This window comes from Copidosoma floridanum, unplaced genomic scaffold (genome assembly GCF_036245765.1).
Source record: "Copidosoma floridanum isolate Cflo_tuat_1 unplaced genomic scaffold, Cflo_Japanese_pri ptg000021l, whole genome shotgun sequence".
NCBI lineage: Eukaryota > Metazoa > Arthropoda > Insecta > Hymenoptera > Encyrtidae > Copidosoma > Copidosoma floridanum.
In genome coordinates, this window is record NW_028321898.1 from 30,285,641 (window position 1) to 30,305,793 (window position 20,153).

Sequence of the window (20,153 nt, forward strand, 5' to 3'; positions counted from 1 at the left end):
TGGTTTTTTCTCGTAAAAAAGAAAAATCACAATAACTGAACTCTATCAAGTAATACAGCAAAAACAAAGCTTTGAGCGGACAAAATAAAAAAAAAAAAAAAAAAAGTACTTATAAGGTAAGAAAAAGATTGAAATGCTAGAGAAATACAAATAAAAACGTTCACATACACGTATACGTGGTGCTATTTATTCATGCACACCCACCCATGATCCATCCCACTCAGTTAGTACTTTCGAATGTCGTTTCCCGTTATAATATATTGATAATCAAGGTTTTCAAATGTCAACGCGAAAACCTCGATCGATATCTCTCGAACTCGGTATCCACAAATTCGATTTGTAGCCACATGCACAGGTAAACCTTTTCTTCATTAAAATGAAAATGATTGACCACAAGATTTTAAAATAATAACTTTGTTACATAAAGAGTATTCTTGTTAATTTACGAAACTCTCTCTGTCGTGAGACTATCATCGACTATCGACATTCGACATCGAAGAAAGAGTGTGTATCGAATTATCGTGGACCAATGGGAACACTCCACGAAAAAGATTTTTGTTGATCATGAGCGAAGGCATATTATATATATATATACATATTGTTGTGTATACGTGTGAATCGCAAATGTACCGGGGCCGGGATCAAGTCTAAAGTAATACGTGGGTTGGGGTTCCCGCATTCGCTTCGTTTGGTCACACAAAACAATAAAGAGAATCTTGTCGGGGCTTTGGTTAATTCAGAGACGACCAGACGCTGGATCGGTGAGGAGTTTTGCTCGTTTTCTCTCATCACGAGACGATAAAAATGACGGTGCCCATGTCGATCGGTGAGTATCCATGTTTTACTTGGTGTTTTTTTGTATTTAATTACGATACAGTTTTGACCGCGACGTGTGCTCCAAAATACCACTACTTTTTCTTTTTTTTTAAGATAACTTTTTTTTCTTATTCGTTCAGTTGCTAATATACTTAAGTACGTACTTATTTGTGTGGGGTTTTGGAGTCGTCAGTCTTCTACATCCCTTGTATATATGTATATATACCGATTGTATAATACAAATAATACAATGTATCAACTTTCGTTTGATAAAAATATATATAGACATACAAGGGTATACTTACCAACTTTCTTACAAGCACTAAATCTCTCTTGAATAAAATTATATCCTTTTTTTGTGCTTGAATAATTGAATGGTGCGTGGGGGTATGTGTGTTTTATACATATGGATCATTCAGTCAAAACTTGCACTATTTGTATAAAAAAAATTATGACTCCAAAAATTTTTTTTTCTAAATCGTTTGGCGTTGTCACAATTACATCAGCTTTAGAAATTGATCCTAAATAACATCCAACGTGCAGTTATCGCAAATGTTGCTGTAGATAATGAAAAATATGTCCATTCAAAACAAAAAATGTGTTTTCTTCTCGTTTTCTCTTTGATGAGCCATAGTAAAAAAGAAATGTTTTCACCAATTTCTCTAACACCTATGAATTTTTATAAAAAATTTCGAAGTTTAGCAAATTTTTTTACACAAAAATTGTTCTGTTTGGAGAAAAATTCATAAGACCATTTTATTTTTATTTTTAGCCAAAAAAAATATGAAAGTACAACCGTTTCCACAAATTCTGTAAAAAACTTTACCATATCATTTCTGCAGAATACGTTTCCGTATAAAAATACGTCAAATAGAATTTTGGTTGCACCAGGCGCCTCTGTCGTATCACGTTTACAGACATTTTTTTTTTTTTTTTCTATAAAACAAAATGGTCTCAACAGCCCAAAACAAGAAAAAAAGCTTTTTAAGAAATGGTTTGCTATGTATCAAAAATAATGCTTGCAGAAGTTACCGTTACAGAAATGATTTTTTTTTTTTTTCTTGAAATTCCGAACGGAACTGGCTAAATTTTCAAAGTAGTTTTCAACTATTAAAATAGCTCCTATCAATTAATTACACTTTATTTTATTCCAAAAACAGGATTGACGTTGTTGCTACTGGCAGCAACGGGAGTGCAATGCTTTTACTCGTCCGATTCTGGCGTTGTCGACCTGACGCCCAGCAATTTCGAGAGCAAAGTCGCGGACAGCGAAAACATTTGGATCGTCGAATTTTATGCGCCCTGGTGCGGGCACTGCAAAAGCCTCAAACCTGAATATGAAAAACTGGCCAAGGCACTCAAGGTAATTATTTTTTTTCACTACATCGATACATTGGACCTCTTTTGACCATTTAAGTTCTAAACTGAATCATTAAAGCGTACAAGTGCACGTTATTTATGTAAAATCTCACGTTTCCAGGGAATGATCAAAGTCGGTGCCGTCAACGCCGACGAGCACAAATCCCTGGGCAGCCGGTTTGGGGTCACGGGTTTCCCAACTATTAAAATCTTTGGGGCCAACAAGAAGAAGCCCGAGGATTACAGTGGTCCGCGCACAGCTGCCGGCTTGATCGATGCTGCCTTCAATGCTGCCAAGGACAAGGCTCATGCAGCTATAGGTGGCAAGAAATCTGGCGGTGGATCCAAGTCCCAGGGCAGCACTGACTCAAAGGACGTGGTTGAACTCACAGACGACAACTTCAACAAACTGGTCTTGGAATCTGAGGACTTGTGGCTGGTCGAGTTCTTTGCTCCTTGGTGTGGACACTGTAAGAATCTTGCTCCCCACTGGGCTAAGGCAGCTACCGAGCTCAAGGGCAAGGTCAAGCTTGGCGCTCTCGATGCCACAGTTAACACTGCCAAGGCAAGTTGATGGATCAAGCATCCTTCCATCAGATTTTTTCGATCGAAAAATCTCTTACAACATTTTGCGTTCGAAAGTCTATGTGACTATTGAATTTTTTCGTTTTATTTCAGGCTAGTGAGTATGGAATACAGGGCTACCCGACAATTAAAGTCTTCGGTGCGGGCAAAAAGGACAAGGACTCGGCCGAGGATTACAATGGTGGCCGAACCAGCTCCGACATTGTCAGTTGGGCCTTGGACAAGCTCTCGGAAAGCGTGCCGGCGCCTGAAATCGTTCAAATCGTCAACGAAGAGAGCTTAAAACGCGGCTGCCAAGACAAGCCACTCTGCATTGTCTCGATACTGCCGCATATTCTCGACTGCCAGTCCGACTGCAGAAACGACTACCTGAAGATCCTGAATAACCTTGGAGAGAAGTTTAAGAAGAACATGTGGGGGTAAGTGTCGAGCTTCAAGCTAATAATACAAAATAATGATCACATGATTGTACGACGGTAATTTTACAGATGGGTGTGGGCTGAAGCCAATGCTCAACCCGAAATCGAAAAGGGTTTGGAGATCGGTGGCTTCGGTTATCCAGCTTTGGCTGCCGTCAATATCAAAAAGAAGAAGTATTCGATACTGAAGGGCAGCTTTTCTGAAAGCGGCATTCACGAGTTCCTTCGTGACCTTAGCTTCGGCCGAGGTAGTACAATAGAACTTAGAGGCACGGAACTGCCCAAGATCTACGAAACTGAGCCTTGGGACGGTAAGGACGCCGAACCACCACAGGTAGAGGACATTGATCTTAGCGATGTTGATCTCGATGACAACAAGGATGAACTTTAAAAAGTTACAGCGCGCCCCCATCATCAAAATGAGACTGAATCTTAACTGATCCTCTTTTTTAAACATTATTGCATATTGTTTTCTCGTTTTATACTGTGCGCAAACGAGCAATGAAAAACAGAAAAGAGAACATAATTTTTATGTGCACGAATTGCGTGTTTTGGGCTTTTGCATGTACTTTGAAATAGGTTCTTGTAGCGATTGTGCGTCTTGTCAAATGTATTCAACTTTTTTGAATTTTAATTTGTTACTACTATACTACAATAGAAAAAAAAAGTCTTGCGCTACAGTAAGGCAGTGTGATAAGACATTAGTCGAGGTTTTATGGTACCAAGTACCGAGAGTAACTTTTGTATCATATAAATGCATTACAAGTTATTTTCAGTTCAATTAAATGGAAATGTATTGAACTCCAACACTCAAAATGAAACAAAAAATTCTCCAAAGTGCAAAATTGAAAGTAAGTATTTATCAAAATTACTGCATATCTGAGGAAGTGTATAACAAATGGCCTACAATTTATTGCAGTATTGTTTATGCGGCTGTCAGTAATACTTGTAGAATTCATTGAGTACTTAATAACCGTTTTGATATTCAAAGACCAAACACTAGACTAACTTTTGGATTTCAGAGCCACCACGTAATTCGCATGCAATTAATTTTTCTGCGTCTTTTACACACGTTGAAAAAAAATTCAAGAAAATAAATTTTTTTATTAATAATAAAAATTAGCCGTCGTATAGAAACGCACGTAGTAATGTAAGAGACTAGAAAACATACGCCAACATTGCATCTCTTCCAATAAAAATTAGTTTATATTAAAAAGTCAGTTGTGACATTAAAAACGAATCAGCAATGGACATTCCGTGCTGTCGAAAATTATTTATCTTTCGTTTTCGACTATTTTTATACTGATGATTGCGCTTTTGTAATTTTTGAACTGTCAATATTCAGATCGTTGAGCATTAATAAAAAAATAAAATAAAAGGAAAAATAGAAAAAACCTTCATTACATTATAAGGAATTAAGAAAAGAAAGTGTTTTTTTTTTTTTAAATAAAAATGCTATGAAAGAATACTGGGACGTACTAATTAAAAAAATTCAATTCAACCAATAGATATCCATAAAAAATCATTTTTTTCTTCCCTAGTCTCGAAAGATTTATTCGCTATACTTTTATAGTTACATTAATTTACAATTTCAACGCATACTCTCTATTCATGCCTCTTGAGTGGGTTTGCCAACTAAATATGTATGTGTACAAGTTTGATAAACTCACTAATGTAGGTTCTAATGATCCTCAAAGACGTGATGAAACCTTTTTCTTCGGCATTTAAGATTTTGTTCAAAACAAGACATTTTGAGGAACTGAAACATGCGGTCTGCAATTTCCTCAAGGTACTTATTTCCGGAGTGTTTTGATATTTTTATTTGCCACTGTAGGTGACAAAACGTAGGATTTTCGGACTTAACACAAACACAAGTTGATTGAAAATCATTTCATATCAATCACGAAGTCGAATTTTTGTAAGCGCTTTTAAATTTGAATAATAAGCGTAGATTTATCACGAATTCATGAATATAAGCTAATCCAAGACGTCTTCCAAATAATAAGCTCAAATCATCGTATGGTGTATGCTAGAAAAAAAAGTATGTTCGAATCACGTGTACGTGTTAACTAAGCACAGTTATGATTTACCATTAAATATAAACTTACCGTGTAAAGATTATAGTCTTATGATTTTATTTGTTAATCCCGTGGTTGTCTTTTATTTCATAAAATCATAGCTCATTAATTTATCATATAAAAAAAAAAAAGAAATCGTTTCCAAAATAAGTTTACACAAAAATCGAAAGCGATATGTTTTTTTAAATCTAGAATTTCATAAAAATGTCTGTAATAATTATAGTAATTATTTTCTATACCCCTGCAGAAACATTTTTCTCAAAATCCCGTCCTGAAAAAAATTCTCATTACTTTCCTTATTTGGTTGTTTTTTCTATCCTGTTGTTTTTACATAGAGGGTGACAAAATACTTTCGCAACAATTGTTGACTTATTTAATTAGGAATTTTATTCGAGTACGTATAAGTATAGGTAAGTACCGTGAGACGCCACAAACAATTATATCATGGAACGCGTCCAATACACCAAAAGGGCTGTAAATTTGTAAAATCGCTATTACTTATAAGTAAAACATATATATGCTAACTTAGTAAAATTACTAATCTGCTGGAAAAACATTTTACAAGTCTGATGGTGAAAGGATATCCAAATATAAAACATGGGTCCGATTGATATCCAAGGGCGAATATATGGTAAAATGTTTATAAACATTTAGTACTTACATGTACAAAAAATAAATTTTTTTATTTTATTGCAACTGCAGTTATATATTTACTTATATGTCAAGACGAGGCTTATTCAGAGTGTATAGTCAGGTGTAGTTCAGTAGAGCAGTGACTGCAGCCGAACGTAAACATGCCCGTGGCTGCGATTGCACAATAAAAAGAGACAATTATAACATAGACATCGCACTTGTGGGAACAAAGTTTCAAGAACGGCTGTCAAATTGACCAGTTCATTATGTTCTCGCGGAGTTTCATCAGCCTGAACCGCAGGATCACAGCTAAAGCAAGCTTTACTGTTCAAGTGAGATCATAAGTCATAATAGTTTTTGTGTTCGGCTTTATTCAGAATGGGGTTAGGTTTTAATTAGTGCTGAACGTGCAATTTATTTGTGCAGTATCTTCAGGTCTATTCAATTTTTATACTTTGTAATTGCTTTTTTTGCTCACTATGTTATGTTCCTACAGAATGTCACGACGTACAGGTCACTACACTTGGCTTGTCGCAACTTGGGACTGAGGCTGCAAGTTAGGTGTCACGAGATCCGAGTGCCGGTTACGAACGCTGGTTACACCAGGCATTTAAGTTTGTCTGCTGTCAAATTGCAAGATGCATCGACGAGCCCGACAAGTGAGTGTAAAGGATATCTTATAGTTCACGTTTTGATGAAGGAAACCGAAGATGTTTTATGTGAAATCGTTTGGTTTTTATTACAGAAGAAGTCAATGCATCAGACGTCAACGAAAGCAGTGTATCCAATGTCGCAGGTACTCGTACTTTGTTTATCAATAGTATACTTAAAATTTGAAGTAGTGAGCATAGAGATCAATACACTTATTTTCGACAGATACGTCAAGCACAGATGATTTGCTTTCACAAATTCCTGGTGAGTTCTATAATGGATGGTACTTGAAAAATTTATCAAAGAGTTTTTATGCATTGCAACATTCTACAATGTTTAGAGCCACCAACTCCGGTCGAAGAGATAATCGAAGTTTTGCAAACAGTAGGAGAGCCTACATTTAAAAGTCTAGGTCTTGGTAGCTGGTATCCTTCTGGTATGGTACAGCAAGCACTGGAATATTTGCACGTCAGTGGTGGCTTACCTTGGTGGGCTTGTGTCATGGCAAGTGAGTCGATAAATTTTTCTTAAAAGTTCATTTGTAAAACCACTTAACATGTGTACAAAATTATTTTTTTCATTGTACTTTAGGTACTGTATTTATTAGAACAATGATGTTCCCGGTAGTTATACGAATGCAAAGATATGCAGCAAGAATGAACAATGTACAACCAGAAATGCAATGTATACAAGCACAATTGACGGATGCTCGCAGGATGGGTGACAACTATGAAGGTATTTATTTATTTCATTTTTTATTTGTATTCACTTACAAAAATCTCTTCTACGTTCAAATCTAATTTAAATGGAAAATTTTTTCAGTCATGAGGTTAACAAACGAGCTTCTTACGTTTATGAAAGAAAATAATATTGATCCAAGAAAAAATGCATGGTTACCGTTATTACAGGTAAAAGAGAGATCCAAATTCTATCGATTCAATTGTTTTGCCATACATTACTTATGAATCCATGTTTAGGCACCTATTTTCATATCATTTTACATGGGGCTTAGAGGAATGGTCAATGTACCTGTAGAAAGTATGAAAGAAGGAGGTCTCTGGTGGTTTTCAGATCTCACCATACCAGATCCATACTTCTTATTGCCGTTGCTTACAAGTTCAACTCTTTTTATTACCCTCGAAATGGGAACAGATACTCTTAAAGTAGGAAACATGGGATTTCTCAAATACGTTTTCCGAGCGATTCCTGTAATAATGTTTCCCTTCATCATCAAATTCGAAGCGGTAACTATACATTATCAGTAAATGATTGTATCCTATTTCTTAAAAATACGGTAAAACAGATCCTTTTCATTTACGTATTGCTTAAAATATGATCAAACATTTTTAGGGTATACTTTGTTATTGGGTATCAACAAATCTATTTTCACTGGTTCAAGTCGCAGTACTCAGGCGTCCTAAGGTGAGGGCATACTTTGATATTCCGGAATTGATCAAACATGATACCAAAAAGTTACCAATTGCGAGGAAAAATTTTGTTGAAGGCTTTAAGGATTGTAAGTTTTTCTTTAAAATTATAGAATTCCTTGATGAGATAGCATTTTAAATTGAAAAGGTAATTAAAAAGGTAAATTTTATTACAGCATGGAGAAACATAAAAGTAGCTCGAGATGTTGGGGATCGTGAAATGTATGACTCGCTGGTTTTCACAAAAGCCGGTAAAGGACCTATACCAAAAACCTACAAATTCGATCCAACGAAACCACATCCAGCAAGCATCATTCAGAATAAAATGAAATCCGACCAAACAAAAGGAAAATTTGTAAATACTATTTTTACTAAAACAAGCGAAAAAAACTCCACGAAATCAAATCCAGCAAATACAATTTTAACGAAAAAGAAAGACTAATGTGTATAGGTTGAAGTACTTTATTAGAAATTAATTTTACATTGTACAAAACAGAATAAATGTAATTATAAATACACAAAATGTTTCTACACTAAGACTTTTTTTTTGTTGTTATATTCGAACTTTGTACAAAAACTTTTATTTTGTATTAAGAATAGCCATATTTTTATCATACATCATAGTTTAAAAGAATAAAGAAGCATGTTACGTGCTAATGTTGAACTTGAACAAAATGCATACATGTGTTAACAGATCATTTTTATTATTATTACCATTAGGGTAATCAAATCCTCCAATGAATTTAATTGAGGATACTTATACATTATCCTAGTTAACCATTATTTAAATCACGTGAATTTTAACTGTATTAAAATATTTTATACAAACTAGATTAACGCATTGTATTCAAAACAAGGGTAACTATGATTCACATGTCTGGCAATCATCATCTTTTTCTGGATCTGAATCCTCTGCTACAGTACTTTCTAAGCATTGTTCTATGACTGTCAAAAGATATTTGTTTTCAAGAGCTGCTGCAACTCTCTCTTTATCCGCTAGCTGTTTATTAACAGCTGTCTCTGCAACATGTGTACCTGGAGTGATCGTGACACTAACCTTGAACTTGGCTGGGATTGTCCTCAAGAGTTGTGTCCTGATTGATAAACCAATGAGCGTTGCCATACTGCAATGTGGGATGGTTGGTGTGAACTGAACATTGATTTCATTATTTTCATTGTTTACCTAGAAAAGGAGAAGTAAAAATTCGCATTTCAATCAATCGCTTTGGTTACTTAAAATACTCTCAATTATATAGTAGTACACATAAAATGACATGCTTTAGTCAATAAAATGTAAACCTCAAGTATACATATTGTTTGATTGCAAAAGTATATTCTTTTACAAAAATGTTTTTTAATAATTTTTACTTACTTCGATTAAACTCTGCTCAACGACATTCAGCTGTTCCAAAGTAAGCGGGTGTTCAGGATCAGTGATGTTCCTCAACAATTCTGATAAAATAAAAAAATTTATTAAAATAGTTGAGAAAAAAACAGGTGTCAGGCAAGTAAGTATTCTGTATAGAAATAATAATTTACCAAAGATACTTCGAGCATCGTACACGTCGGGATTCCGAGCTACATTTTCAGATTTCTCATCTGTTCCTAATTTCTCCTCTAACTTTGGATATATCTTAGGGTTTGGATTTTCCAAGAGCTTACTCATTTAACACTTGATACGGAAAAACTCACGAAAAGAAATGATTAATAAATTGTGATGAGAAAAAAAATCGATGACACCAGCTCGAACGACAAGTAGAGTACCGCTGGTAACTTGATAAGATCGCGTGTGTTAACTGTATAACGCGTGTGAATGTATACTTACTTTATCTATCATATCAATGGAAAGGAAAAGGTTTGCCCAGCGCATGCACGCACGATCTACAGTTTGGCGTATTTCGTCGTCGTGCTATATGTATATATGTATATATGACATGTATATATATGTGGTGAGATATAAATATAAAATAGCTAGCAGAAAATCCTCGGAGTTGTCGTCGGAGAGGATCATCCGAAGATACAGTTAAAAAATGGTAAGTGTGTAAATAAAGTGCTAACGAATCGTCAAATTGATCGCAAGTGCAAAATGTGTCGATGCAACGGGTTTACGTCGGAAACCTCAAAGACTCGTGGATTATAATTCTTCAGTGTATCTAGTTCCATGTTGTTAACCTACAAGTGTACAAAAACAGTGTTTCTTCGCGTAACAATACTCGCGACATTTTTTTGAAAAAAGTAAACTTTATATTATACAACCCAAGCGTCTTTCATTTTTTCTCGTTCGTGCGAAGACCGCGCTTATTTATCATTCCCTTCGACGAGGGATTGACAGTCCATCTTGGACTTGTTCGCGTGTTCCGAGTCTCATATTTTGGAACGATACACTTGGATTTATAATTCATCAACGTCTCTTGATTTTTGACCACTTATACTTGCATCTAGATCTCTCTCAGTGTTGCTTATTTTTTTAAAGTGAAAATGCAAAATACTCGAGAGAATTCCGAGATTGTGATAGCAATGACAGCTGACCAATGACACAATGACTAATTCTAGCTCATTATGTGTTGTTGCAGAACAAGTTGAAATTTTCCCAGCGAGACAAGGTGAAAAAGTTCATTACTTTCACACAAACTGGCGAACAAACTGCTATATATTGCCTGGCTCAGAATGATTGGAAGCTCGACTTGGCCAGTGACAATTACTTCCAAAATCCAGAAGCTTACTACAAGGAGCCAAAAAACGTGGCAGACAAAAAGAAGCTTGAAAGCCTCTATACTCGATATCAAGGTATTTATTTATTAAATCGCTTATGTGCTTCTTTGTCTACTTTTTGGTATTTTTCGTTCCATTCTTTTGTTGGAATAAAAAAGGGTTTATTATGTATACACATGTATAAACTATAGTCTAGTCATTTGATTACCTCTTTTAGATCCAGGTGAAACGGACAAAATATCAGCAGAAGGTGTTATGAAGTTCTTGGATGACTTGTGTCTCCATCCAGAAAACAAACTGGTTTTAATTATAGCTTGGAAATTCAAGGCTGAGACACAATGTGAATTTACAAAAGAAGAGTTCATTAACGGCATGACAGATCTAGGGTAAGTAATAACTTTATTAAGTTTATTAGTAGATAAGCTATTGTATTGTTAAGTAATTTATTTCAAGTACATAATTACGTTTCCTTTAGTGTTGATAGTATAGAAAAATTGAAAGCCAGACTGAGTAGCTTAGAAAATGAGCTAAGAGATGCTTTGAAATTTAAAGACTTGTATCAATTCACGTTCAGTTATGCAAAAAATCCAGGACAAAAAGGACTTGATTTAGATACAGCAATTGCTTATTGGCATATTGTGTTAAAGGATAGATTTCAGTTCTTAGATTTATGGTGCACATTCTTACAGGTAAAAAATTTTACAATTTAACCAATCCATCTAAAATGCCACCTATATTTTGTGAATTGCAATATAATTTTTTTTTACTTTATGCAGGAACATCACAAAAGGTCCATTCCAAAAGACACATGGAATTTACTTTTAGATTTTGCTCTTATGATAAATCCAACGATGAGTAATTATGATGAAGAGGGTGCCTGGCCAGTACTGATTGACGATTTTGTAGAGTGGGCACAGCCACAAGTACAGCATCAGTCACTTTAACATCGCAGTTGGTTTCATGCCAGTCAAATTTTAACTTGAGGGACAACAAATTATTATTTGTACCTAGTTTCCAGCTGAGCCAGAAGCCACCAAGATTAAGTGGAATTCGTAAGACAAAATATTTTTCCTCCCAAAAACCTGTGTTGCCTAGACACCAAATTATTTTTTCACACGAAATCGTTTTCAATCGATAATTGAATAACTACCAAAAAACGCCATTTAACAAAAGAAAAAAGAATTGTGGCTTGTTTGACTGCCACAAGAGTTTGCTATTTTTTTTTAATGAATGATTTGAGATTACCTTCAACGTTCTTTTTCTCTGCCTCTTCTATGCCGATGTACACTAAACTATCGAAGCATTTTATTAAATTCGATAAATAAAAAGTAATGGACAGTTAATGCCTTGTGTAAATTTAGCACAATTAAAATTTCGACTAATATTGGGCACTATCTAATTTTATTTACTCAAGCAACCACAAGTTGTGCTACAAAAGGTTGAGAATCGCTCTGCTCTTTGTTGAAATTTACAAGTTGTGTTACTTTTTGTACGAGGTGTCGATATATATTGCTTAAATTGCAAGTCCTTAGTGTCAAATTAAATTGCAACCGTCTGAAACTAATTTAGTTTGAGTTATAAGGACAAAAGTTATAGCGTGAGTTTTTTAGAATCAAATAATTCGTACGTTACTATTTTGTCCAGAAAATAAAAAATATGCATTTTTCTTAGAATTTATTAACAGTTCCTTAACATAACAAGTATGGGTCGGACTTGTTACGGATTGATTTCAATACACAACGTTTCACAACTTTACATGCATTTCTTACAAACGAAAAATCTAATTAATATTAGAACCATCATTTATCAGAAAATCAATAAATTTTAAAAGCCCAAAAAAATTTTAAGTTGGAATTTTTTGCAATAACTTTATTTTCTAATCTTAATTTGACTAGCAGCAAACATGTGCATAGGCTGTGATAAAGCGAAAAATTTTCAAGAATTATGTATTCAACCGAAATTTTTTTCCTTCATATTCTATTCCTGAATTAAATTTGTAGTACATCAGTTTCTATGCTATTTTGTATGATTGCATGTAACTTAGATTAAAGTCACGTTTTTTGATGTGTGACGTTTCTATAATGAATAGGAAAGTTACCCACTTTTTTGTGAATAAACGATCGACGACCAAACGATTAAAAATAATGGAAAAAGAGCATATTATGTAATTGAAAAATTGAACTTAAAAAGTCAGCGAGTCTTTGTGTACCGCGATGCAAATAATAATAGATGTAAGAGGGCTAAATTGATTAGTGTTTATAACTTTTTTTTTTTTTTTTTAGCTATACCGAAAGAAAACTGTTCATATTTTATTTAAGGAATGAAGATAAATTATGAAAAAACCAATTCTAGATTTTAATATAAATAACGTAAGTTACTATCAAACAAAAAAAATAATAAAATAAGAAAAAAAACCAGGAAAGAAAGAAAAGAATGAGAAAAACTAGGTAAATAATGCGGCAAAAGGGATTGTTTTCGGTATTGATATATTTGAGGTGCGGCAAGTCTATTGTAAAAATAAAAATAAAAAATCAGAACATCGATGTATTAAAAAAAACTACAGCGAGTAGTCATGTTTTTGTCTCTTTCGACGATTAATTTTTAACACGAGTATTCAAGTCTTTAAAGGAGCGTTAGGATGATTGTAAATAATGTAAATAAACGTGACGTTACAGTAATCTGAAATAGAGCTGGTTCTAATAAAGCACTACATTTCAGTGACATATGTTGTTTCTTATAATTTATTTAAATATCCTGGTTATCAATAGTAAAAAAATTTTCGTTGTATAATTTTTCATTTTTTATGCATAATACTTTTTCTTTTACTTTTTTTTTTAGTTACTTGAGTTATTTTTTGTTAGACATTCCACACTGGCATCTGTTACAACTGTCAGACTTGTGTTCAGGCTGATGATACAAACAAGTTAGCTCGTACTGATTGGGACTCACCTGATAACAATTGTGTATCACGTCTTTGATGTACCAGTTACATAATTCTTCTAAACTTGAAATTGGAGCCTAAGTGAAAAATACGTGTATTTGATTCAATAATTGATATTTTATTTATGTCTGATAAATGTTGAAAAATCTTACTTGAGCTACAACAAGGCCCCTATTAGTGTTTTTTGTGTTGTGACCATGAGAGTCGAATATAATAGCCTGATGAAAAAATTGATAGATTAAATCATATTTTCAACTAGATAGTATGTTAATCATACCTTTTTAGTTTTCTGTTGGAATATAAATAGTATCGTTCTACCGCAAGTAATCAGTAGCACGAATAAATTTGATGATTTCGGACTTTTGTACCATTCACACAGAAAACTCCTTATATTTTTAAATAAACTGCACTCCAAATCTTCGTGAAATACTTGAAATTTCTAAAAATACGATAACTTCTGATGCTGTTTTGACACACAATTATGTGAAAAAAAAAGTCTTTTTTTTTTCAATCATACCCATTCTTTGATTGCACTCAACTTCGAGCCTCCAAATTGAAGTGCCTCCTCGACATTCAAATACGGATTCTGCACCAATTTTTTGTCAACGATACACATGTGTATTCTGTTTCCCTCGATTATCGACTTGGCAATTACAATGTTGAATTGCTGGCAACCATCAATATCTCCAATCAGCAAGTCCAGTTGACTTATTCGATAAGCTACCAGCAAACAAATTAATGTGCAAGCTTCGCTGACTGATGGTATTGAAATCAAAGACGTGATGTTTCTTAGTACTTTGTTTAATTTGTTTATAACTAAAAGTACTTCATTGTGTGCATTGGCTTACTTTCTTGACCCGGAGGATATTTGCTTTGGGTAAAGTCAGCTTGGTACCAGAGTATGTTGACGCAGCTGTACTTTTCCTTGTAATAACAGGGAAAGCGATTGTCGAAAAGCGGTGGAAGTGACATAGTTCTGATGATCTCTCATTTACCTGCATTTACTGAGAATTTTGCGATCGAACTTGGGTTCATGAGTCGACGGATTTTATCTGTATTTAATTTTTTGTTAACTTTTTTTGTATAAATCTTTCATTTAAACATTTTTTTTTATGTATACATGTACTGTAAATTTAATGGTCTAAACATGTTTTCCTGATTAACCTAAGTTTTTGTTTAAAAAATTTTTTCATGCTGTTTGAACTTTGACAATTGTCCGATTGTCAACTACATTCGCAAACAATTTTTTTTCTCCCCGCGATGCTGTCAGTTTTGAATTTTGCGCCATACTCGGAAGTCAAACGAGAAACCATAAATATTTTTTGAGTGGGTTTCTTAGAGCTGATGTCAGTGGCTCAGTGCCCTCAGCGTTTGCCCTCTACCTGCTGGGAGGCTCGGGTTCGATTCCCCGCTCCGTCCACTCACGTTACCTCTGTGGGGTTTTTTCTCCACATGTTGCATTATCACTGTGACTGCTCCTGACTTTTACGGTATAATACCGCGCCGCAGTCAGTTATCAAAAACGGCAACAAATGAAAACCTCAAAAAACATAACATGAAATGTGGCGTAACGGAGTCCATTAGGTATACCCAAAGCCAAATAAAGAATAAGACAAGACAAGAGTGGGTTTCTTTTAATACTTATTAAAGTATTTAACTGTGGCCACTTATTTACAAAACTATGGTTTAATTACATTAGTTTTTGCACTACAAGTTTACAAGAGATTTTTTTGGCAAAAGTTTGTAAACTAATGAATCTCTCATTTGACTTAAGTAGACAGTTCTAGCAGACGCCTCTCGTTCACTACAGTATTTTTACGAAAATCTGTCAAAATGGCGGCGGCCAGATTAAGCTCGAAGATCAAAGAATTGCGAATTTTACTGTGCCAAACGTCGAAAGCCAGCGACGGTGCAAGGTAAAACAATTATCCTGACAATCATCTACTTGATCAACCGATTGTTGTCGGTGCGATGATTTAATTTTTTTCGAAACGAAAGTTGTAAAGTTTGACGTGTGCAGGTTATGTCATTGAGAAATTCGAATGTCAATTGATTTTTATTATTTTTCTTTTTATTTCCAGAAATTTTATCTTTCAACATTACGCATTGATTAAAAAGGCAAATCCCACGCTACCTATTTTGATCAGAGAATGCGAGAACACCGAGCCACGGCTCTATGTTCGCGTTGGTAAGTTTTTCCATTTGCTGTACCCTACATTCATGTATACTTATTGTTTTTTCATCTCATTGTAAAACCGCTTAATGTTTTTAATATACTGTGTAACAGTCAATACTTGAACAGCTTTATGTATGTGTGTTGCAGAATACGGTAAGGAAACGTGTTACCCGCTGTCAGATCTCAGCGTAGAAGATGTGGTACAGACGTTCAAGCAGGCAACCAGTGTATGTTGAATGAATACTCGTCTTGTTGTTGATTAATTTTCATATGATGTACGGTAATTTATTATAGTTGACAATTAAATTAGCTCCTCTAACAAGAGTGTCACGTACTTTTGTAAGGGTACATAGAGGGTTAATTATTTTTACCAGTCAAATCGGCAATAAGGGTTTTTTTTAACGTTTATTTAGAAAAATCGTTAAAATTCGAACATGAACACAATAAAAGCAATAAATACACATTTTGTTAACTTGTTTACGTTTATTTTTTTTTTTTCATAAGCGCAAGTTTCATTGGTAATTTGATAAATATAATTCACCTATTAAGGAACTATCTATTCCAATGTACAAGTAACCATTATTTCCTACAAAAATAATACATCTTAGTATCTGTTGCGAGCTCTGCTTGTGATGACAAAAAATATATTTATCGGAATTTGAAGAGATACAGTTTTTTTTCTTTTTTTCTTTAATTTTTCATCTAGTCAAATTTAGGAAGCCCAAATTCTTCGGGCTTGAATTGTTCTAAGCTTTGAAGCACCAGAGTTGCTCTTTCTTTGAATTTATCTGGCAAATGTTTGTCAGGTACCATCACAGTTTGCATGCCTGCAGCAATTCCAGCTTCTACTCCATTTGGAGCATCCTCAAATACAAGGCACTAAAATATAATAGTTATTACTCGTTTACATCTCAATTTTCACGATATGTCGCTTTTCAAGTTTATAAAAACCTTGGATGGATCTGGAGAATCTGGAAATCTTTCCGCGGCAACCAAAAATACGTCAGGGTTGGGTTTTCCGTTTTTGACGTCGGGATCAGAGCCTCCAAGAACCTTGTGATGAAAAAGGTCAAACATTTCTGTCAAGTGTTTGGTCTTTAGGGCAAAGCTCTCTGCACTGGAGCTTGTGGCTAATGCAATAGGAACATTGTGTTTCTTCAGATGGCGCAACAGTCTTTCAGCACCTGTCAGCAGTTTAGACTTGCGTTAATCATTTTAAATTTAACTTCACATTTTTATGACAATACTTATATAAAGCAATTTTAAATGATCGATTTGAAGGTAAAATGTTATTATGAATGTAATGTCAATCAATATTTTTCTTGCATGATTGTTGGGTATATTAAGAAATTTACTTGTACTATCCACAAGAGCTTGGCAGATACACTTTCGTACTTTACTCAATATTTTCAAGTACACTTTTCAACCATTTGATCAAAGCATCAGAATAATAGAAAACTTTCTTAGAGATAGGTACATGTGTTATGCAATAATTCGATGTAACATCAAAGTAACATTCATCAATAAAACTTTTAAGTAAATTTGTGATCAAACTAAAAAAGAAAAGTCTTGGGACACGAAACACTGGTGTTGTGGAAGTCGAGATAGAAAAAAAAATTTTTTTTGTGTACATTAAAAAAAAAAAAAAAAAAAAAAATTGCTGCTATCTAAAAACAAAAAAATGTAAAAATGTGGCTTTTTGCAAGTGGGCTGTGAAAGAAAAGGCGCAAAATTGATCATCAAAATGACACAACTACACAAGCAAGCTGACAGAGAGCTCCGTGATAAACATCAGCCAAGTGTCATGATGGTGAAGGCATTTTCAAAACTTCAAAAGTAGAGCATGTTTGGATAAATTGATCTTTAACCTGGCAACATCTTAACGTGATTAAACATTTCTCTCTGCAAGCGGTGGTACGCATCCTGAAACTCATTGATGCTTAAGGGCAGCTTGTAATGGTTTATAATAAGATCGGCGCCAATGCGCTCTGGTCTGCCTAACACCTGGAAGGCCAGATCACCGCCGTAACTGTAGCCGTACTTCTCGCAGATAGTACAATAAATTTTCTTGTACACCGTTTCGGAATCTGCGGGCGAAAAAGCAGAGGAAACAAAGCCAAGATTAGATGGTTCTTATTTGAAACTTTGAGTCACCTGGCATTGGTTTAGTCGTGGGAAATATTTGATCGTATTCAGCCTTGAGACGTTCCAACAGCTCATCAACCTGCATGGGCAGATCGAACGTATCGATCATGTAACGCGCTAACGGTCTTTGATGAAAGCCCATTGTCTCGGCCTTGTTTGACCACGTGAATTCCTTGTTGTAAGGACTAAGGATACGATTAAAAACTGTTGTGTACAGGAATTCGGTATCTAATAAAGAGATTGGTCAAGGGTAAACCAAAAACAAAAAGCAATAGTTAAAGTATTAGATACCACAGGATCATATTAATTTTCTTTTCATAGGTATTTTAATATTTTTTTACTATCATTAACACACATGTTTAATTATATACTGTGTAAACATGCTTTATATTGACAGTGACGGAGATCTACAAAAAATTTAGAAATACGTAGGAGATTAAACCATTATCATAAACCTAGTAATTGTGATTATCTTTTTAAGACAAGGTCACCCGTATGCCAACTATATATGTAATAAAATACATGCATTAACATTGGAGCTTTGTTACGCTTTGCTTCTAGTTTGACTATTTATCAAACCCAACTAGAAAAAAAAATTAGAAATTTTTAGAAACGATGTAATATTGTTATTCAAGATGGTTGACATTTAAATCGGCCAACTTGTAAATTATTTCGTGATACGCGGTAATTTTACAAAAAAGTTACACAAAGGTGATGAAAACATGCAACTAAAAATCAATATTCTATACTCTGTAGAGAATATTACTAGTGTCAAAAAATAATCGTTTGACGTGACACGCACAATATTGAGCTGTAGTTGCGGCAATACCCTAGGCATTAAAGCCCATTCATACATTAAAATCATTCAATAAAGTATACTTAGTAAAAAAAAAAATTGCCAATTTCATCACCTTGGAGAGTAAATCAAACGGCTGTATGTACGTGCAAGCCAACTGATGGACTATAGCGTGTGTAACAGCTTTGACATTGACACCTCAAGCCCGGAAAACGCCTAACACATATATACGCTTGATTGAAAAATCAATCAGCTGTCTTGAAAACTATTTTCATCCAGCTATTGTATTATTCAACTCTAGGCTTCATTATTAGGAAAAAAATGAAAAAAGGATCAAACATCGTAGCGAACGGGCAAACAAAAATCCGTAAAAGCTCGGATCATTATCGTGACTATACAGATAGTGGGTGCATTGCGTCATCCGACACTACTTATAAGCATCACAAAAATTTGGTGAAAACTCGCACAGCAGCAGCCGACAGAGTAAAATTGAGAGAAAATCGTAAGTATTATGTACATGATAATGGAAAATTCCCAAAAAATTCCTCTGGAACGCGCGCGTGGCCAATGGTTTACTGCTGCTGGGCGCAAAAACATGAATAAAAACACTCATCTGCAACTTAGGTATTTACTAATTGTTAAAGTAGGGGTATTTTTAATTTATCGAGCAAATACTTACCTATGAGCAAGCCATCCATATCAAAGATACAGTGAGTCACGGGTTTGAATTTTCCTTGCGCCATGGCTGTACTATAAAATAATGATTGTTTATTTTTTAACATGGTAAAAGGGAGTCGGGTCAAGTGTCGCAAAGCCATTTTTTTCTAAAAATAATAGATTTCTTGTTTATTATTGACTTTCGACAGATATCGCACTATCGAGAGTCCGACACCGACGAGTGTAATACTACTTATGAGCTGGGGAAAAGCCCAAACACAAATTAAGCCAGTGGTGCAGGTATGTGTGTATATATGTAACTTACTTTTGTGTGCAATACAAATATAGATGTCTCCTTTCAAACGCTATATGGTATCAACTTTCGTCAAAAAGAAAACCTAATGCGTGTATATGTCAATTCGTTGATAAACTTGAAAGAAGGATGTAAATTTACTTGGCAAAAGAGTTTATATTGTAACTAATGAATAATTCACTTTTCAATTTTGGCATGCACTAGATACTTATGTTCTTTTTTTTTTTTTTTACAAGAATACAAGAAAGTGTAAAAAAGCACGAGGTGTAAATACGATGTATCCCTCGCCTCAGTTGTCGACAAACTAAACCACTTAGCGGCTTCGCTTCGGAGTCTTCGGACCAACACTGAAAACACACCACCCTTGAAGCTCACTGCTCAAACTCAAACCATTTGTAAAGACTGCATAGAAGCAGACGGCTCACTTTTACACACAATGTAGCCG

General features: G+C 34.5%; 7 protein-coding genes across 13 annotated transcripts; 4 read left to right on the forward strand and 3 right to left on the reverse strand.

Moving 5' to 3' along the window:
- The first annotated feature begins 625 nt into the window (after positions 1–625).
- CaBP1 (Protein disulfide-isomerase A6 homolog CaBP1) lies at positions 626–5,281 on the forward strand. Its single transcript, XM_014364371.3, has 5 exons — positions 626–826; positions 1,977–2,179; positions 2,297–2,740; positions 2,854–3,179; positions 3,249–5,281. The coding sequence occupies exons 1-5, from the start codon at positions 805–807 to the stop codon at positions 3,568–3,570; spliced, it is 1,317 nt and encodes a 438-aa protein (XP_014219857.1). The 5' UTR covers positions 626–804; the 3' UTR covers positions 3,571–5,281.
- Positions 5,282–6,034: 753 nt separating this feature from the next.
- Positions 6,035–8,507, forward strand: OXA1L (OXA1L mitochondrial inner membrane protein). The gene is made up of 10 exons (XM_014364370.2): positions 6,035–6,222; positions 6,387–6,549; positions 6,636–6,686; positions 6,767–6,805; positions 6,882–7,049; positions 7,133–7,276; positions 7,364–7,449; positions 7,519–7,785; positions 7,892–8,057; positions 8,145–8,507. Exons 1-10 carry the CDS (start codon positions 6,157–6,159, stop codon positions 8,408–8,410), a joined length of 1,416 nt encoding a protein of 471 aa, XP_014219856.2. The 5' UTR covers positions 6,035–6,156; the 3' UTR covers positions 8,411–8,507.
- Positions 8,503–9,819, reverse strand: galla-2 (MIP18 family protein galla-2). Its single transcript, XM_089594127.1, has 3 exons — positions 9,508–9,819; positions 9,341–9,420; positions 8,503–9,151 (listed from the first exon to the last, which is right to left on the reverse strand). Exons 1-3 carry the CDS (start codon positions 9,632–9,634, stop codon positions 8,831–8,833), a joined length of 528 nt encoding a protein of 175 aa, XP_089450253.1. The 5' UTR covers positions 9,635–9,819; the 3' UTR covers positions 8,503–8,830.
- A 123-nt stretch (positions 9,820–9,942) lies between these two features.
- Positions 9,943–13,401, forward strand: SCCRO (defective in cullin neddylation 1 domain containing SCCRO). Its single transcript, XM_014364376.2, has 5 exons — positions 9,943–10,001; positions 10,542–10,755; positions 10,898–11,066; positions 11,156–11,369; positions 11,457–13,401. Exons 1-5 carry the CDS (start codon positions 9,999–10,001, stop codon positions 11,622–11,624), a joined length of 768 nt encoding a protein of 255 aa, XP_014219862.2. The 5' UTR covers positions 9,943–9,998; the 3' UTR covers positions 11,625–13,401.
- A 126-nt stretch (positions 13,402–13,527) lies between these two features.
- LOC106647667 (uncharacterized) lies at positions 13,528–14,593 on the reverse strand. Its single transcript, XM_014364169.2, has 5 exons — positions 14,470–14,593; positions 14,139–14,377; positions 13,899–14,060; positions 13,774–13,839; positions 13,528–13,698 (listed from the first exon to the last, which is right to left on the reverse strand). Exons 1-5 carry the CDS (start codon positions 14,591–14,593, stop codon positions 13,528–13,530), a joined length of 762 nt encoding a protein of 253 aa, XP_014219655.2.
- A 785-nt stretch (positions 14,594–15,378) lies between these two features.
- ND-B8 (NADH dehydrogenase (ubiquinone) B8 subunit) lies at positions 15,379–16,269 on the forward strand. The gene is made up of 3 exons (XM_014364350.2): positions 15,379–15,537; positions 15,703–15,809; positions 15,945–16,269. Exons 1-3 carry the CDS (start codon positions 15,455–15,457, stop codon positions 16,031–16,033), a joined length of 279 nt encoding a protein of 92 aa, XP_014219836.2. The 5' UTR covers positions 15,379–15,454; the 3' UTR covers positions 16,034–16,269.
- On the reverse strand, positions 16,186–20,068 carry LOC106647846 (pseudouridine-5'-phosphatase). 7 transcript variants are annotated; one of them, XM_014364406.2, is made up of 5 exons: positions 19,997–20,068; positions 19,418–19,488; positions 17,952–18,170; positions 16,749–16,981; positions 16,186–16,676 (listed from the first exon to the last, which is right to left on the reverse strand). In XM_014364406.2, the coding sequence occupies exons 2-5, from the start codon at positions 19,479–19,481 to the stop codon at positions 16,500–16,502; spliced, it is 693 nt and encodes a 230-aa protein (XP_014219892.2). In that variant the 5' UTR covers positions 19,482–19,488; positions 19,997–20,068; the 3' UTR covers positions 16,186–16,499. The 7 variants fall into 7 exon arrangements, with proteins under 7 accessions (XP_014219892.2, XP_014219891.2, XP_014219889.2 ...); XM_014364405.2 differs by lacking the exon at positions 17,952–18,170 and adding an exon at positions 17,666–17,884 and having other exon boundaries at positions 19,997–20,056; XM_014364403.2 differs by lacking the exons at positions 17,952–18,170; positions 19,997–20,068 and adding exons at positions 17,666–17,884; positions 19,721–19,990.
- Positions 20,069–20,153: the final 85 nt, after the last annotated feature.

Excerpts from the sequence above, each read along its gene's own strand:
- ND-B8 (XM_014364350.2), top strand. The coding sequence starts at position 15,455 with ATGGCGGCGGCCAGATTAAGCTCGAAGATCAAAGAATTGCGAATTTTA. Across the intron at positions 15,538-15,702 it reads AAAGCCAGCGACGGTGCAAG|AAATTTTATCTTTCAACATT; the intron begins GTAAAACAATTA and ends TTTTATTTCCAG. Across the intron at positions 15,810-15,944 it reads ACGGCTCTATGTTCGCGTTG|AATACGGTAAGGAAACGTGT; the intron begins GTAAGTTTTTCC and ends TGTGTGTTGCAG.
- galla-2 (XM_089594127.1), bottom strand. The coding sequence starts at position 9,634 with ATGAGTAAGCTCTTGGAAAATCCAAACCCTAAGATATATCCAAAGTTA. Across the intron at positions 9,421-9,507 it reads CGATGCTCGAAGTATCTTTG|AATTGTTGAGGAACATCACT; the intron begins GTAAATTATTAT and ends TTATTTTATCAG. Across the intron at positions 9,152-9,340 it reads TTGAGCAGAGTTTAATCGAA|GTAAACAATGAAAATAATGA; the intron begins GTAAGTAAAAAT and ends CTCCTTTTCTAG.
- SCCRO (XM_014364376.2), top strand. Across the intron at positions 11,067-11,155 it reads AACGGCATGACAGATCTAGG|TGTTGATAGTATAGAAAAAT; the intron begins GTAAGTAATAAC and ends CGTTTCCTTTAG. Across the intron at positions 11,370-11,456 it reads TATGGTGCACATTCTTACAG|GAACATCACAAAAGGTCCAT; the intron begins GTAAAAAATTTT and ends TACTTTATGCAG.
- LOC106647846 (XM_014364401.3), bottom strand. The coding sequence starts at position 19,556 with ATGGCTTTGCGACACTTGACCCGACTCCCTTTTACCATGTTAAAAAAT. Across the intron at positions 17,885-19,417 it reads TATGGATGGCTTGCTCATAG|ATTCCGAAACGGTGTACAAG; the intron begins GTAAGTATTTGC and ends TTTCGCCCGCAG. Across the intron at positions 16,677-16,748 it reads ATTCTCCAGATCCATCCAAG|TGCCTTGTATTTGAGGATGC; the intron begins GTTTTTATAAAC and ends ATTATATTTTAG.
- OXA1L (XM_014364370.2), top strand. The coding sequence starts at position 6,157 with ATGTTCTCGCGGAGTTTCATCAGCCTGAACCGCAGGATCACAGCTAAA. Across the intron at positions 6,687-6,766 it reads CAGTGTATCCAATGTCGCAG|ATACGTCAAGCACAGATGAT; the intron begins GTACTCGTACTT and ends TATTTTCGACAG. Across the intron at positions 7,050-7,132 it reads GTGGGCTTGTGTCATGGCAA|GTACTGTATTTATTAGAACA; the intron begins GTGAGTCGATAA and ends ATTGTACTTTAG.
- CaBP1 (XM_014364371.3), top strand. The coding sequence starts at position 805 with ATGACGGTGCCCATGTCGATCG. Across the intron at positions 827-1,976 it reads GACGGTGCCCATGTCGATCG|GATTGACGTTGTTGCTACTG; the intron begins GTGAGTATCCAT and ends TTCCAAAAACAG. Across the intron at positions 2,180-2,296 it reads AACTGGCCAAGGCACTCAAG|GGAATGATCAAAGTCGGTGC; the intron begins GTAATTATTTTT and ends TCACGTTTCCAG.
- LOC106647667 (XM_014364169.2), bottom strand. The coding sequence starts at position 14,593 with ATGTCACTTCCACCGCTTTTCGACAATCGCTTTCCCTGTTATTACAAG. Across the intron at positions 14,061-14,138 it reads TGAGTGCAATCAAAGAATGG|AAATTTCAAGTATTTCACGA; the intron begins GTATGATTGAAA and ends TCGTATTTTTAG. Across the intron at positions 13,840-13,898 it reads TCCAACAGAAAACTAAAAAG|GCTATTATATTCGACTCTCA; the intron begins GTATGATTAACA and ends TTTTTTCATCAG.